The sequence below is a fragment of the Rosa chinensis genome, chromosome 5, assembly GCF_002994745.2.
Source record: "Rosa chinensis cultivar Old Blush chromosome 5, RchiOBHm-V2, whole genome shotgun sequence".
NCBI lineage: Eukaryota > Viridiplantae > Streptophyta > Magnoliopsida > Rosales > Rosaceae > Rosa > Rosa chinensis.
Genome location: NC_037092.1, coordinates 6,521,530 through 6,538,147, shown reverse-complemented (window position 1 = coordinate 6,538,147; position 16,618 = coordinate 6,521,530). Strand labels below are relative to the sequence as shown.

The window sequence follows — 16,618 nt, the reverse complement described above, 5'->3', positions numbered from 1 at the left end:
ATAAGTGACTACGGTTGACCAATCCGATCGGATTCGAAAATATGATGAAATTGGCTAAATTTTTTACCACACTCATAATTTATTGTAATAAACTCATCCAACGGTCGGTTTTTCCATTTTCTTTGAATTGATGGGGGTTGCTCTTTGGAGTGTATGATATATAAATATAGGTTTATAAGAGTAACTACGTTTGACCTAGTTGATCGAATTTGAAACGAGAACCAAATTGGCTGGATTTTCTACAACCACCATAAAACATTACAATCTCTCCATCGAGCGATTGGTTTCTCCGAATTCATTTTCCACTTCATGGTTACTTTAGAATGAACTTAAACAATTTAAATGCAATGTATAAGTCTTACAACTTTAGGAATAAAATTGGTATAGTCCAATGTGTTTGTAATTAAAATTAATTTTTTTAATCTTATGTCCACGCACATCCATCGATGGAATATATACAAATGTGATGTGAAAAAATAAGCACGTTTTACGGTTGTCAAGCCATCGGTCAACCAATAAAACATATAAGTGACTACGGTTGACCAATCCGATCGGATTCGAAAATATGGTGAAATTGGCTAAATTTTTTACCACACTCATAATTTATTGTAATAAACTCATCCAACGGTCGGTTTTTCCATTTTCTTTGAATTGATAGGGGTTGCTCTTTGGAGTGTATGATATATAAATATAGGTTTATAAGAGTAACTACGTTTGACCTAGTTGATCGAATTCGAAACGAGAACCAAATTGGCTGGATTTTCTATAACCACCATAAAACATTACAATCTCTCCATCGAGTGGTTGGTTTCTCCGAATTCATTTTCCACTTCATGGTTGCTTTAGAATGAACTTAAACAATTTAAATGCAATGTATAAGTCATACAACTTTAGGAATAAAATTGGTATAGTCCAATGTGTTTGTAATTAAAATGAATTTTTTTATCTTATGTCCATGCACATCCATCGACTGAATATATACAAACGTGATGTGAAAAAATAAGCACGTTTCGCGGTTGTCATGGCATCGGTCAACCAATAAAACATTTAAGTGACTACGGTTGACCAATCCGATCGGATTCAAAAATATGGTGAAATTGGCTAAATTTTTTACCACACTCATAATTTATTGTAATAAACTCATCCAACGGTCGGTTTTTTCCATTTTCTTTGAATTTATAGGGGTTGCTCTTTGGAGTGTATGATATATAAATATAGGTTTATAAGAGTAACTACGTTTGACCTAGTTGATCGAATTCGAAACGAGAACCAAATTGGCTGGATTTTCTACAACCACCATAAAACATTACAATCTCTCCATCAAGCGGTTGGTTTCTCCGAATTCATTTTCCACTTCATGGTTGCTTTAGAATGAACTTAAACAATTTAAATGCAATGTACAAGTCATACAACTTTAGGAATAAAATTGGTATAGTCCAATGTGTTTGTAATTAAAATTAATTTTTTTTTATCTTATGTCCACGCACATCCATCGATTAAATATATACAAACGTGATGTGAAAAAATAAGCACGTTTCGCGGTTGCCACGCCATCGGTCATCCAATAAAACATATAAGTGACTACGGTTGACCAATCAGATCGGATTCGAAAATATGGTGAAATTGGCTAAATTTTTTACCACACTCATAATTTATTGTAATAAACTCATCCAACGGTCGGTTTTTACATTTTCTTTGAATTGATAGGGGTTGCTCTTTGAAGTGTATGATATATAAATATAGATTTATAAAAAATTAGTGTCTTTAAAAATTTATTTATCAATAAATTAGTATCTATATATAAATATAGATTTTTTTGGGTACATTATAGTTATATAGATCTGTTATCTTTGGTTGTATTTGATCACTATCCATTGAATTTCCAAAGCTTGATTAAAAAAAAAATACTTGTGTCTTTAAATATTTATTTATAAATAAAGCCCGCAAGGCCCGGCCCAAAAAAGCCTGCAAGGCCAAGCCCGGCCGGGCCCGAAAAAGCCCGCAAGGCCCGCTTTATATGGGCGGGCTTGGATCCTTTGATTTTTAATAAAGCCCGGCCCGCAATTATTTAAAAATATAGCAAGGCCCGGCCCGTTGACGACCCCTAATAAAATCAGACACGTGAATCCGGTCACCGGTTCGGTAGCCGGATTAGAGATTCCGGTTACCGGTCCCCGGATTCATGTCACCGGTCCCCGGATTCATGTCACCGGAGTCCACTTGTCACCGAAGTCCGGCAAGGTCTCCTATCACTTCTCTCTCTAAGTGACAAAGAAAGAGGGGGCAAAATTGTCCCAAAAATAAATAAAAAAGAATAAAAAAAATACTTAATTGGGTAATAGGGAAATAATCTCTTAGAGTGTTTGGGTAAGTGGGCAATCTCTTAGAGTGTTTAGGTAAGTGAGCAATTTTTAAACTAAAATTGAGTAAATGATCATTTCCGCTATATATATATATATATTATATGTGTGTGTGTGTGTGTGTGTTTGAAAAGTACGCAGTGTTGGTACAAATTATTATACTATATACTAAGGGGAGTGAAATTTGCACCCCCCCTTATTACAATCTGCACCCCCTTCCTAATTTTTTAATATTTTCTGATGACATCTTACATGTGTTTCCGATATTACCCTTCTTCTCCAACCATTTTTCTTCATTCTCTCTCTCTATCTCTGTGTCTCAAAACTCTCACTCCTCACTCCTCACTCCCTCCCTCTATATCTCTTACTCTAGTCTCCGGCGATGGACACCAAACCGAGTCGCTAAAGCTGGCCTGCGACAGAGAGATTCCTGCTCAGCTGCCACTACCGACATGGAAATTATTCCACAAAATATTCTGAATAAGTTAACAAGCTGATGCTTAATGCTTCATATTTCTTGATGGGTGTGTTGAAGTGTATAGGGAAAATGAGGAAAGGGGCCATCCAAATGGAGTGATGGCGAGCACCTTAGATTCAATGGAATTAGCTGCTCGTGCAATATTTAGTTGTACCATTTCTTCCGATAGAAATCTGGGAATAAAGCTAAGGCATCGAAGCCAGTACTAGAAATCTGGGAATACCAGATTCCGAATACCTCCAACACCCGATGAGCAAACAATACTAAACTTATAACCAGCATTAAAACCAATCTGTAAACCTAGCTAAATTTCAAGTAACAGGGCCCTTACGTTGAGAAGACGAGAGATTCCCCGAGTCTTCAGAAGCTCGGAGCGAGACGCGTTGTCGTAGCTGCCCAAATAGAAAGAAGCTCGTCGGGTTCGCAGAAAGAAGAATTTTGCTTCATATTTCATGTTGAGATGTTAGTATATGATTGAGCAATGTAGTCTGCAACATCATAAACAACAAAACAGATCAAAACCCAGATTGAAAAAAGACAATGAGAAGCAGAGAAACCAAACCCCACCTTTCCGGAACCGAGAAAGCCGGTGATAATGGTCGCCGGAACACGGGTATCGAGACCCAAGCTCGGATTCTCGTCAAGATTGTAGCTTGAGGCAGAGACCATGCTCCTGGAATACCCAGGATGAGGGTTCTTGGCATGGCGGGAATTGAATTGTCGGGAAACGAGGGAGCATAGGCTTCGGAGGAATTGAGAGGAGGATGAGGAATCGTGGATAGGAGGATGAAGGAAGTGATTGAAATTCTTGAGGGATGTTCTTGAGAGTAGGATTCTCGCAGTCGTCGTCGATTCTTCCTCCACAATCGACAATTGAACGAACTACCACCAGAAGTGTGACGGCGACGTTGAGAAGAAGAGAACCGTGCCTGTGCGCCGTCGTGGGGGGGCCGGACGCCGGAGTTGCCGGAACTTGCCTAGAAACCTTCAGAGGATCATGAACTTCGGGCCTTCGACTCTCTCTCTACAACCAGTGCATGGATGATCCGAGACCACCAACAGGTCGACGATGAAGAGACGCTTCGATTGATGGTGGTCCGCTGTCGTGTCGTGGCCGGTAGGAGCACTCGGGTCAACAATCCGCCGCGGTAGCGTCCGTCTTCTGCAGCTGAGCAGGAATCTCTCTGTCGCAGGCCAGCTTTAGCGACTCGGTTTGGTGTCCATCGCCGGAGACTAGAGTAAGAGATAGAGAGGGAGGGAATGAGGAGTGAGAGTTTTGAGCCACAGAGATAGAGAGAGAGACTGAAGAAAAATGGTTGGAGAATAAGGGTAATATCGGAAACACATGTAAGATGGCATCAGAAAATATTAAAAAATTAGGAAGGGGGTGCAGATTGTAATAAGGGGGGTGCAAATTTCACTCCCCTGTACTAAAGTACTAAAGGAGTGTTTGCCTTATGTATGAATAGTGGATTGACGATTGTGCCCTTCTATGTTTACCGAAATTACAGAGTCCACCTGTTGATCTGTTGGGCCGCCACCTAATTCTGGTCTTTCTCGCGTCTCGTTTATTTGATGCGCAGAAACCTATAAGAGGCTGTGCAGAAACAGCTAGAGATTGATAGATGACACAGAGGTGTTGGTTTCCGGTTGTTTGCTTGATCTTTGCAGAAAGAGTAGATAATTCTGGAGCTTTTCGGAATTGAAAGAGGACGAACACAGTATTAAAACAAATTGCTTGATCTGTCTGGTTTTGGAGGTACAGAGCTGGGTTGCTTTTAATCGGTGGTACTGGTCTACATATCATTTGTGTTACCTCTTGAGAAGCTACATAGGTTAGTCAGTACCTCGTTTCTGAGTTTAAGTTTGGCTTCAATGATTTTTGAGCACTTTTGGGTGATATTTGATTTGTATGAAATGCTTATGGTATACTAAAAGAAAGAAGATCAGCTTTTCTTCTTATTCTCTGCCACTTGATTTCAGTTATCTTAGCTATTAGATTTTGTGTTTTACTGTTGTTGTGATTGTCACAGGTTTGGTTAGAAGCTGAGGTTTTTCCGTGCGGTCCCAGTCTTGGTCTCTTTGTGTCCGGTAAGAATTTGGTATGATTTTCTGTTTTCGATCTATGTTTTTGTGATTATACGTAGTAATAAGAATAAACAAAACTGCTTGCAGCGTTTGGTGGTACAAAATCAGAAAGTATTGGGGATATTACTTGTTGATTTATTGAACTTTTGTCATGATTGAGTTGCATGTTATGATGCACTTTCTGTTGTGATGTTGTTTATAACCTCTACCTCTGGATTTCATAAAAGCTGAAAAATGATCTGGTTTTCATCTTTTGGTTTTAATGGTTTTCACACTTTACTGATATTGTATGCTTTCGATATGAAGTTACAACCTCCCACTTTATTCTTTTCCCATGTTTGTAAAAAATTTGTTTTTTTTTTGGTTGTGGAATGGACAATTTGTATATTACTGCATTCACTATTAAGGATGAGCAAATGGGAAGCAGGTCTAGACTCTGTCGGGAATGCCTCGATTTGGGGTATAACGTCAGAGCATTGATTTAGTTGTTTAGTTTCGAAGCCTTAGCTGAAAGATAACCAAATTGGGATAACAATGAAAAATTGTGTATCATTACTCTTCTCTTCAGCTTTATGTTTTGTGCTGCTGTTCTTTCTTTCTAGGCTTTGAAGTGACTTAGCTTCTCAGGTGTGTACCTTTTCATAGGTTTCTCTCTCTTTATGTGAATATGGTTTTTTTCTTCTTACTGCCTATATACTCAAATCAAACCTTTTGGTTGCTGGTTTCATCTGAACCTTGATTTCAGTTTTTTTTTTTTTTAATACTCAATTGGTGGATTGATATTTTTTTAATCAATATGAACATGCTGATATATTTTCCAGCTCTTGGTTAGATGTATAGATAGGCTATGAAGTTCTGATGTCTTGGATGGTCTTTGATATGATCATTTCATAATATGCAATTATGCATGTCGAATGTACAATCTCTAATGTGCTGCTACTTTTTTTCCTTCAGGTTGCTGCTGGGTTCTGAAGATCTTTGTTAGCAAAACGAATATCAATAGATATGGAAACTTGCTCGAACGCGGTGTCAGGTGGAATTTTCTATCTTATTTCTTGGTTTATGACAGAGTGGGCCGAGTTTTCATTTCTTTGGATTTGTTATGTGCATTAGTGCAACTGGCCCAACGGCATTCAAATCTGTTCTTGAGGGTATCCTACTTTTTTCTTCTCATGTTCATTGTATTTCAAGTGATTAAGCCATCAAGATTTAAATACTATTTTCAGTTAAGCATATACATCCTGAGTATGTAAATGATATAGATACATGTTCATACACAATACAGGGCGAAACTCAAGCTTATGAGAAGTTTCACTTTGCTTTATTATGACTCTATATTATCTGTAGGTAATTAGATAAGTTTATTAGGTATTCAAATTCATATATAAAACAGATGGTAAAGTTCGAATTATTTCTGTTTTCTGTTGAGGCAGCATTGCTGCATTGACTAGACTTTTGGTGACTAAAAAAAGTTGCTTTTCATATCTTCAAAACTATGAAACTGCACTAAATTGAAACCTCCCTTCTTTTCTAAAATGGTATTCCTGCCCTGACCAATAATCACCACTTCCATAAATCTGTTCGTGTTAACTAATTGTTCATCTTCTTGACAGGCAATGAGGAGAAATTGAGATGAGGCCAGTTAAAGTACGGGACATCCAACCACTGAAGAAAAACTTATCGATCAAGGATTGGGTGTGTTATGGAGATTAAAATAAAGATAAAGCAGGCTATATATTTTACGGAACAACATTCTGATCGATGAAGGTTCAGTACGTGAAATCCAATCACCCTTTCATGGTCCTGTCACAACTATACATTTTGATGAAAGAGGCTTTACGCTGTATGTTGGTACTTTTAACAATTGTAAACCCCGCAGCAAAGTGCGGACATACTTTCTAGTATGCATTAATTACAAGAATCTCACACATATATATTGCCTGAGAGTGAAGCAATAAATAAAGGTCCTGCTGACATAGTCACATGGCCAAATCTGGCATGTTCCCAAGTAATATAATCAATCATTAAGAAACTTAGAGCACTTGTACGGAATTTTCAGGGCGTGTTCCGGATGCTGCTTGGTGTCCAAACTTTTTCAAGATGGCAGAAGATAGAAGACAGAGGGTGGAAGTCGCACCGGATATTACAAAGATGCCCCAAAAGCTCTCGATGGTCAAGTTTTCTGGCATATCGGAAGTTGTATTGGTTGGACATTTGCTCGGATTCAACCAGTGATCTCGAAGTTCTCTCATTTTTCCGTTCTCCAATAGATCTAGGATGACCTTAGAGAAATTCCTCGCTATTGGAGAACCTTTCTGAAATGCCTGCATGGTGAAAGTGAGAAGAAATATTATTAGTTAGTTCCAGTATCCCATGTATAGAAAACAGTAGCACACGAAAAATTTGGACACTACTTACAAAGCTAAAGCCTCCAAAACTGTAGGTGGCTTTGGTGTTGGTAAATCCCTCACAGTAATCGTTCATGAAAACTTCTGCATATGGGAGTTCAAGAAATACAGCAGATAATCTCGTGTTGCTGCTGAAGGTATCGGGTTTTAAGTTGCTCTCTACTGTCTCGATGTTTTTTAATTGAAGAACATTCTCCAGGTAATCCCTTACAAATGAATCGTTATCACAACCAACTAATGAGTTGGTTGTCCTTAACATTTCAATGTCCGTTACATTCGGGCTCAGTCGTTGAATTGTAAGCATCGAAGACAGATTAGCGGTGTAGCTTGAGTTTAGGATGAATACAACAAACAGCCACACTATGAAAACTACTCGTGTCAAATTGCTATAGATTTTCTCTCCTGCAGTAAAATAAAACCAAAGGTCACATTAGTTAGCTAACAGTTTTCACCTGGCCTGCCATAATGTTTTCATAGTTAGGCAATGTACTAATGTCTGAAATTGTTAGCTTACTGTGAGCAAAGAACAGAGATGAGAAGGAGAACCAAGTAGCTGTGGCGATCTGATTCATCAATGGACCATCAAATTCTGGACTGGAAGGACCCTCCAGGAACCATATTATTAACATGGTGTAGATTAAGATGGCACAACTAGCCACCCACATCTGCCATGTGAAAGGTTTCATAAACAGCCATGTTGACTCATTAGATTTATCTGGTACTATCAATGACAAACCAGACTCCAGATATGGTTGAGTGAAATCCACTTTGTCAATTCGCGATGCAAGTACAGTCATATCGCCAATCACAGCATCAAAAGTCTTTATTTGATGAGTAACATGACAAGGAAAAAATCTTTATCAGAAATCAAATCAAATATTGCAGCAAACTAGCAAAGAAACAAAACAAGCTAGATTCCAGAATATATGTGAACAAGACTATATAAGATAAGTGAAGGTGGGAATGATTATCCTAAGTTACAATATTACTCATAGTACTAGTGTTATATGAACTAGACTCATAGCTTGCTTTTACTTAATGGATCATGCTACCGTAGAACTTAAAAGAAAATTATAAATAGATAGAGTTGTTACCTTGTTATAGACTAGTTCTACCATATCATTGTAAGTGCCATTGGCCTTGTTAAATAACTCAAATTCATGTGGCAAGGAATAATTCAATTTAGATAGCACGCAACAGAAAAGATCAATACTCAAACCGTCATATATCTTTCCTGAGCATAAACCGTGTTTTTCCTTTCCTAAACATAAACCCTCTTTTCCCATCTCATTTGAGTTCTCCCCGCTGATATGCCTTACAAAATTTTCGTGGTAAGCTGGGAGCAAAATTTTCATTGGCTTCTCATCAGTGGGCATTGCCCAGCCTTTGGAGGGCAGTGTTGGGTTCCCGGGCCAAATGACTTTGCCAACACCATCATTACTTCTGTATTTGTCTGATACTTTTTCAAGGCTTTCTGAAAATCCAAAGTCTGGTATCCAAAAGTTTAATTCGTTATCTGTCTTCCCACCCACAATATTTATGATCCTGAATCTCGGAGAATCCAGCGGTACCTCACCTCCTTTTAGTTGCATTTTCCCACTTAAACCGTTGTAATTGCTCAACGATCTAGTTATCATACCCTGAAGGCTAGTACTAGTGGTGTTATTAGGGATTCCTTCTATGGCCTGTGAAATGGCATTAATAGTATCATATGCTCGAAGAGCATAAATTCCTGGCTTGGAGTTATTTTCTTCTGCATGCTTAGCTTGGAATTCCTTCTGGAATTCAGCATAAGAACTAGACTCATTGGCGTAGTAGGTCTTGATTCCCAGAGTTCCTTCCATATCGTAGTTTCCATGAGGGTCAAGCAAACTAGCAATACTCTCTGTGATTATCCAAGCTGAATCATTTCCTACAAATCCCATCTTCCTAGCCACTTTGAATAGACCAGTTACTGTTGGTAAAGATGACTGAAGAACTATAAATGCCCGAGAGTTTACATTGGAAATCTCCAACAGCTGCTTCTTTATTTCATCCCAATTTGTATCAGGCTCAGAAAGTCGTGGGAGAACTATACGAAGCTCAATTGTAGAACCAACATTTCTTAGAGTCTCAGATAAAATAGCCAGCCTCCCCACACCACCACCATAACCATCATCTTCATATATTACAACAACCCTTTTCCAGTTGTATGCATTAACTATATCTCCAATGCATTTCATCTGAGCAGCACCATCGGTAGCCATTCGTATCAAGGAAGGCCAACGCCGTTGTATTAGTGGCGGGGATATGGTGGGTGCTGCAAAGGAAATGACCGGAATTTGATCAGACAGGTTTTTGACCACATCAGCTACTGTAACTGCTTCCTGCCAAGTTTCCATGCCAATTACCACTTGTACCTTTTGTTCCCTTTTCAAATGTTTAGCTGCAATAAAATTAAAGAAATCCATCAGTAGAAATTAAACTATGCACTTACTTGCATGGTGATAACTATCATGTTCATGAAGCATGTATGTTAACTATACCAGCATAAGCAGCAAGAAAAGGGTCGCGGCCAGAATCTCGAAAATGAAGGATTAGCTCATGAGTGTCTGACTGGTTGTTGAAGTTTTCAGCTGCAATTTCCATAGCAGCTTTCTGTTCTTTCCCGATACGGGAATTAACATCAATGATTGCTCCAATGTTAGTGATTTTTTTCTCATCTTCAGCTTCAACTGCGTAGGAGAGATTGAATAGCAAGTAGATGATGAGCAGAGGAAACAAGATCGCAAGTCTTTGGACTGTTTTAGCTGTAGAATAAGACATGACTGGATTTTGATTCCGTAGCACAGATACAGAATATTTCCAACACAACTAGCATATATATATGATTACTGTAGTGTTGAGAAACAAAATAATGATCTCAGGAATAACAGTGCGGAATTTTATACTTGAATTGGTCTTCCAGAAAAGATTGAAATTGCTAATATGGTTGCAGAAGTCATCAAGACAATAGTAGGGAGATCTTATCAACGTGACTTGGTCTATTGTGGAAAAAAATTGGTACTTACAGACAAGCAGACGAACATTATATCTGAGGTTGTAATTCAAGTATGAAAATTTGTGATAATTTACAAATTGTATCCAGAGGGTTGGAACAGAATCATTTCAGTTGGATGTTGACCTCTCTTGTTGTGTTCGACAGCTGATTCTGATTCTGATTCTGATTCTGATTCTGATTCCTTAGCTTGCATTCCCGTATAACAAGAATATTCACCATCAACCAGAATCAGTTTATTATTCAAACTAGACTACGGGGGGTGTATTGTATATGGAATTACTGGCACTTTTAAAGAAATCCATGAAATTTAAAAGTCTGGGTGTATTCAATAGAGACTTTTAACAGTCCATAAAAGTCTGGGTGTATTCAATTAGGATTTTAAAAAATCTTTATGAATTCCACCAAAGTCTAGGGGTATTCAATTAGGACTTTTAAAAATGAATAGAAGTTTAGGGGTATTCAAAATATCATTCATACATACGGAATTAGAAAATCATGGAAAATCATGGACTTTGTAGTGTTAAGTATAAATACCAAATTCCAATATTTTTCCAGCCATCAGAGCAAAGATTTTGAGCGTGGAAAAGTCTGTCAAAGTTCTTCTCTCTGCGCGTTCACTACAACAAATCTGGGTATATGCAATGGGTTGTAATACAAGGAGTTAAAATTCCTTGCATTTGATAGTATTATCCAAAGAATATTGCAAGTCCTTGCGTTTGATTCTTATCATTTGCAAAGAATGTAAGAAGTCCTTGTATTTAATTTTTTGAAATCCAGAAAGTGATAAAGTCGTTGTATATACTTTCATATTCGTTGCATTGAAAATCTAAATGCAAGGATTTCAAGTGAATTCCTTGCCCGACCCCTTACAATTATTGACTCCGCTCTCGGTGAGGTGAGTCTATCACTTGGTTATTGGAGGAAAATAACAAAAATTATCCTCTTACTCCGAAAAGAAGAAGACCCCAGATCCACGAATACCCCAACCTCTAGATCTGCCCTCTTACTGCTGATCTGGTACTACGCATGAATACCCACTCCCAAACTGAAGCTAATTTCTCCATTTCAAGCACCGTCGTCATCATCGACACCTTCATCCGGTCTCTTGCTCCCGCAAACTTTTAAGATCTCTCTCATGGGTTTAAATTTTCTTCAACGAGATTTTTATGGGTTTAATTTCTCAATTAGGGTTTTAATTTCAGTTCTGGGTTTAATTTCAGATCGAATAGCTGATGGTGAAAATCTTTCATTCCTTTTTTTTTTTTTTTGGTAGCTTTAACTGTACCAATCTACTGATTTATCCATATCATCTCTCGGGTCATTTCTGAGTCCTATGACGATTGAAGGTGTTGGGTTTCTTTTGTTTCATATAAGGTCAGTCTCATATCTCTCTGTGGATTGGAATAAGGGTTTTTTCTGTCTATTTTGTTGCTTTCTGTTTTTGGTTATTCATGAGGTTGAAGCTAATTGTGACTGTCATATCAGGTTCATCATGTATGTATCATCTTATTTGCGTTTGGTGGATCTTGCTTGTATGGGAATATAAATTTGCTATTGAAAAATGTCAGTAGGATATGCTGATTGTTGGTTAGGTGTTTCAATCGTTGGGGAAAAAGAAAAGGAGTGGAACTGTGAAGGTCCTGTTCGATTTATATTCATTAGCAGTTAGCAAAATTGAGGTTCTTGGTTTAGAACAGAATTTGATCCAGAATATAATAAGGAAAGTACTCTGTTTAGGGTTTTCTGAGGAATATATAGTTTAGCCTATTGTTATTAGGATACCTCTTAGTTGTTTGCTTATTGTTTAGGATTATATAGATAAATAGATGCATTGTGTTAGTTGTTAGACAGATTTGAAGACTTGATTTGTAAGCCAATAAACCTGCTAAATCTCTTGTTCTCTTCTTAATTCTCTTCTTAATTGTCTACCTTCTCTGTATCTAAGTTTTCTGTTTCCTTACTCCATTTGTAATGATTTAGTTATTTTGCTTATTGTCTTTTAGGCTAACTTCTTGAAACTAGTTTAAAATGGTTGATAGCAACACATCATCTACAAAGGTAACTATGGTCATGAAGTTGGAAATAACAATAAATAATACCAGCCTTTTGAATTTTTTAGTAATTTTGTATATCTGATTTATTCCAACTTAAGTGGCTTGTTTAGGAAAAAGTTCCCAAGGATATTTCAAAACCTCTTGTCCTGCTTCTATTCCCTATACTCACTACTGGTAATTCCTTTCATTTCCTATAAGGATGATTGTCCATATTTGGTAGTTGCATACTTATTTGAGTGGAAGGAAGATAACTTGATCTGTTTATATTTCTTATGTAGTTCCCATCCTTGGAGAATGTCCTAAGGCATACTGGGGAACTATAGAGAATAATAGGTCGAGAATGATGTGGTAACTTTTGAGCATTGTTCTTAAATTAATGTGGCAATTTTTTCTTCTGTTATGCTTATCATCTATTTCCTTTAAACTTCATAGTTAGCACCATCATGAGTGTCATTCACTTCAACGTAAAGCTTTCTCTTTTGTTTCTTGTTTTTCTTTTTGTTTTCTTCTGGCAAGTTAAGTATCTTATGCATTTCAATTATAGCATTTCAGAACCTCTATGAACCTTATGTCCATATGAGGTATAAAAGCTTGAATATGTGACTCAAAGATCATCAACAGAGAAATTTTCAGGTTGCAGAGGTTGGTTTTGGTTTGGAGTACAGTTGGTAACTAAATTTATTGACAATACATTAATATTATTCATGGCCTAAACTTAGTTGATCAACTTCTGTTCTGGAGTGTAATTATTAAACTTGGAATGTAAAACAGGTGCTTTTGTAATTCTCAATGAGGCTTCTAATTTGTAGATGCTTTCTCTTCTCTACTTTTTTGCAGGTTGCCCGTGCTTTCATTTTGTGTTGGGACAAAGAGGTATATTCGTCTCTTCTTTAGCTTAAGAACACATTAGAAAACCATACACGCAGTAACTTGGCATCCTATATTAGTAGATTCACTGAACTCTTTGTCCAGACATGCATTGAGCTTGTCACCTTCTTATCAGCTTTGAATATCTTCTCTTCCTGCTTGTCATTTTCAGAGCTCAACCTTTGCATGATGGACAAGTTAAGTGACCCCAGTTAATGAAGCTCACAATTGGTAATACTTTCATATTTCGTCTGGTGCAGGGCTTAGCATACTGTAAATGGTAATTGATGAGTAGAAGAGGGATTGCTTCCAAGAGTATGAAGTTTGTGGATTGTTTCATTACATTAGATCCTTTGAAATTCTGATTTCATTTCGTATTTGGGAACAAGAATTGATGGTGGATATGTTAAACTTACAGAATTCTGTGTCGTAAAGGTGAAATGGCAGCAGCTCAAAAGAGATTTGAATTTTGTAATTAAGGTGAGTTGAAAATCATGTTAACAAGGCTTTGGCTTATCAGCTCATCTTCAATATTCACCTGCGCCTTTGAGCTTGAATTGATTCTTGGTTTTGTTAAAATCACAGAAGTGTGAAGATGAAAAGGAAATCCTAAGAGTTGGGTCATCTGTGATCACTTGGGTTCGAGAACTGAGTGTTTACTGCTGGTGTGTTTGTGTCATGTGCATGCACATGCGTGGGTTTATATAATTACTACAAGTAAAGAGGTGAGAGATTGCATTTGTGTTTGGAGTGGAAGTTGAGCAATGGAGTCTTCACAGAGGTATAATCATATACCTTGAATATGGATTTGTTTAATTGTTGGAAGTGTTCATGCCAATTGGCTCTCAAATAGCGATTCTAGTTTGGCATTATACTTGATTGTGAATGTTTGAATTTTATGATATGTTGACTTGTGAATTTGAACGTGAAGCAAAATTGTGATGGTTTAGAGTCCGGTGGAAAAGGATATGTTATTTAGCATTGTTTAGCTAAAGTGGGAGTTAATTTCGTTGGTGTTAATTGTCTGGGAGCACGGGTGGTAAATTAATTGCAAGGGCTGTTAAAGGCAGAATCTTGGTGGTTGTAATCAAGAAAGGTTACTGGAACTACATTGTGCTTTTAGATTTGTTAACATAGTACTTTGGGGTGGTGGTGAATAATAAGGTTAATTGTATATATGAGCTAGTCTGCTTGACGAATGCTATATGCTGCTAATGTTATTTATCAATTTTTCAATGGTATAAAAAATGCTCTTCTTTCACTTAAAGCTATAATCGGTTATATCATCTCTATAAAATTTTACTGCTTTATATGTTTGCATCTTCTTGAACATTGTTCTTTTTTTTTCCTTGGGTTCTTGTAAATGAACTTACATATTCTAATCATTAATTACTTCTATGAGTAATCTGCTAAGGTTTTGGTCATGCTGTTTCTCAGCTTTTGCTATGTTTTTGTTATTCAGGTATATTTTGGGGAATAGCTGCACCACTATATGCGATTGCAAGAACGGACAGTAAGCAGTGATGCTGACAAATTGTCTCAAGTTTCTGTTTCAAACGCCTTTAGGCGTCGTTTGTATGGATCTGGAACTAGATGTGTTTGTAACTTTGTATGGATCTGGAACTAGAGGTGTTCTGTGATCAAGTGAAATACTGCTAAATTGCAATTTTTGATGTACAAAGGAACCAATTGTTTTTAATTCAAGGAATAAAAAAAATTAAAAAAAAAGTCTGGAATGACATTTGGGGTATTTTCTGCTATTCAGATTTAATTTTTTTTTTTTAATTTTTTGAAAAACTAAATGCAAGGAATGATATGCAAGGAATTCTCCTTGTATATCAGTTAACCATGGTTAACCTGAAGTGTTCAATTCCTTGCATTTGAGTTCACAAATGCAAGGAATTTTCAAGTTGTTGTATTTGCTCTTTTGCAAGGGCCTCTTTGCAAGGACTCAAATGTAAGGAATATTCCTTGTCTTTGGGTTAATGCAAGGAATTTCCTGTTTTTTACAAGGAAAAAATTCCTTGCAAAAGGTCATTTTTCTTGTAGTGGTTCAAGGTTGGTCCTCCATCATCTCTCTTTCATGATTTCTTTTTTCTTTTCTCTATTATTTTGTGATATCAACCTCTAATACCTAACATGTTCATTGTTGTTGTTGAATTTGATTTTTTTTTTTTTTTTCAATTGTGATGCTTGGAACCCTAATATTATCATCAACTCCTAAAACAAAGCCAAATAATGTATATGCCTAATGCTTTTACGGTTCGATCATAGTCCTGCATACTATTGCGGTTATTGCTATTGTCGTCGCTTGTTTGCTGCGTATGTTTCTTCTTCTTTGTTTTCTCGCTAGGTTTTCTGTTTCTTTTGTATTTGTTGTTGTCCTATATGGCATGGTTCTCTTTTTTTTTGCTACTGCTTTGCCCTTGTGGCTCTTAAGTTCGGGTAGATTAGCCAAACGGTGGGTGGTTTTTTTTTTTTTTCCTTCATGCCAGAACTTCTTTTCTATACCTAATAGTGTGTGTGATTTTACCCTGCATTGAGATGGGACTTATGTTGACAATCTCATGTCAACTTTCTTAAAATGATAGTAATGTCAGAGGTGCAATTTGGTTCAAGCTTTGGGTGAATCTATACAGAGTTATTAATTTTCATTCAAATTTTGCTTTAACCCTTCAATTTGAAGCCAATGTTGGCCACCACTAAAGTCGGCAATGGCTGATAAAATTATGTCAGGTTATTTATTTTCTTTTTCTAAAATTTTAGTGTTCTTTTTTATGCTTTGAGAATATTATGTGTATGTTGAGCAGAGCTTTAATGTTAGAAATTTTACTTTGGGATTACAGAGTAGTAGGTTGAGTAAATAGGATCACTGAATCTTCAAAGAGTTAATTCAGCTAAGTTTGTAGTCAGCTGAGAGATAGGAATATTGTTCTGGAGTTTTGATTCATGTTGGTTGGGCAAATTGTCATGATGACAGTTGTCTGGTACCTTGATTCAGTTTTGTCATCTTTATGGACCTCAATTTCTTTAGGATTCAGATTCTTTTTATTTTCTCCTTCAAATTCCCATGGAAACAGATCGTGATCAAGTTTTGGGGTTATGAGAGTCTGATTTGTGCAATTTATGAGTACTGTTTATAATCATATTGTATGGCATGCTATAAAAAACAAACAAGTGTGGATCAAAATGTAATTGAATGATGCGATTTCTAGACGAAATGGACTCAAAGTGCCACCAGGTATAGTTTTACGTGCATAAAAAAAATTCAGAGTACTTATTACAATTTATGTCATATAACATATATATAACATACTAATTGC

At 36.8% G+C, this 16,618-nt stretch overlaps 1 protein-coding gene and 2 long non-coding RNA genes across 3 annotated transcripts; 2 read left to right on the top strand and 1 right to left on the bottom strand.

The window, feature by feature from the left end:
* Positions 1-4,411: 4,411 nt before the first annotated feature.
* LOC112167216 lies at positions 4,412-6,872 on the top strand. The gene is made up of 4 exons (XR_002923652.2): positions 4,412-4,673; positions 4,872-4,929; positions 5,881-6,077; positions 6,540-6,872. It is a non-coding gene; the product is annotated as an uncharacterized LOC112167216 (long non-coding RNA).
* A 63-nt stretch (positions 6,873-6,935) lies between these two features.
* LOC112203008 (glutamate receptor 2.7) lies at positions 6,936-10,351 on the bottom strand. Its single transcript, XM_024344039.2, has 5 exons — positions 9,860-10,351; positions 8,429-9,759; positions 7,849-8,155; positions 7,345-7,736; positions 6,936-7,250 (listed from the first exon to the last, which is right to left on the bottom strand). The coding sequence occupies exons 1-5, from the start codon at positions 10,137-10,139 to the stop codon at positions 6,960-6,962; spliced, it is 2,601 nt and encodes an 866-aa protein (XP_024199807.1). The 5' UTR covers positions 10,140-10,351; the 3' UTR covers positions 6,936-6,959.
* Positions 10,352-11,394: 1,043 nt separating this feature from the next.
* Positions 11,395-14,994, top strand: LOC121049014. Its single transcript, XR_005799129.1, has 9 exons — positions 11,395-11,748; positions 12,378-12,432; positions 12,539-12,602; positions 12,707-12,776; positions 13,266-13,301; positions 13,468-13,610; positions 13,714-13,775; positions 13,881-14,076; positions 14,758-14,994. It is a non-coding gene; the product is annotated as an uncharacterized LOC121049014 (long non-coding RNA).
* The last annotated feature ends 1,624 nt before the right edge of the window (positions 14,995-16,618 follow it).

Excerpts from the sequence above, each read along its gene's own strand:
- LOC112203008 (XM_024344039.2), bottom strand. The coding sequence starts at position 10,139 with ATGTCTTATTCTACAGCTAAAACAGTCCAAAGACTTGCGATCTTGTTT. Across the intron at positions 9,760-9,859 it reads TTTTCTTGCTGCTTATGCTG|CTAAACATTTGAAAAGGGAA; the intron begins GTATAGTTAACA and ends ATTTTATTGCAG. Across the intron at positions 7,737-7,848 it reads ATCTCTGTTCTTTGCTCACA|GAGAGAAAATCTATAGCAAT; the intron begins GTAAGCTAACAA and ends ATTTTACTGCAG.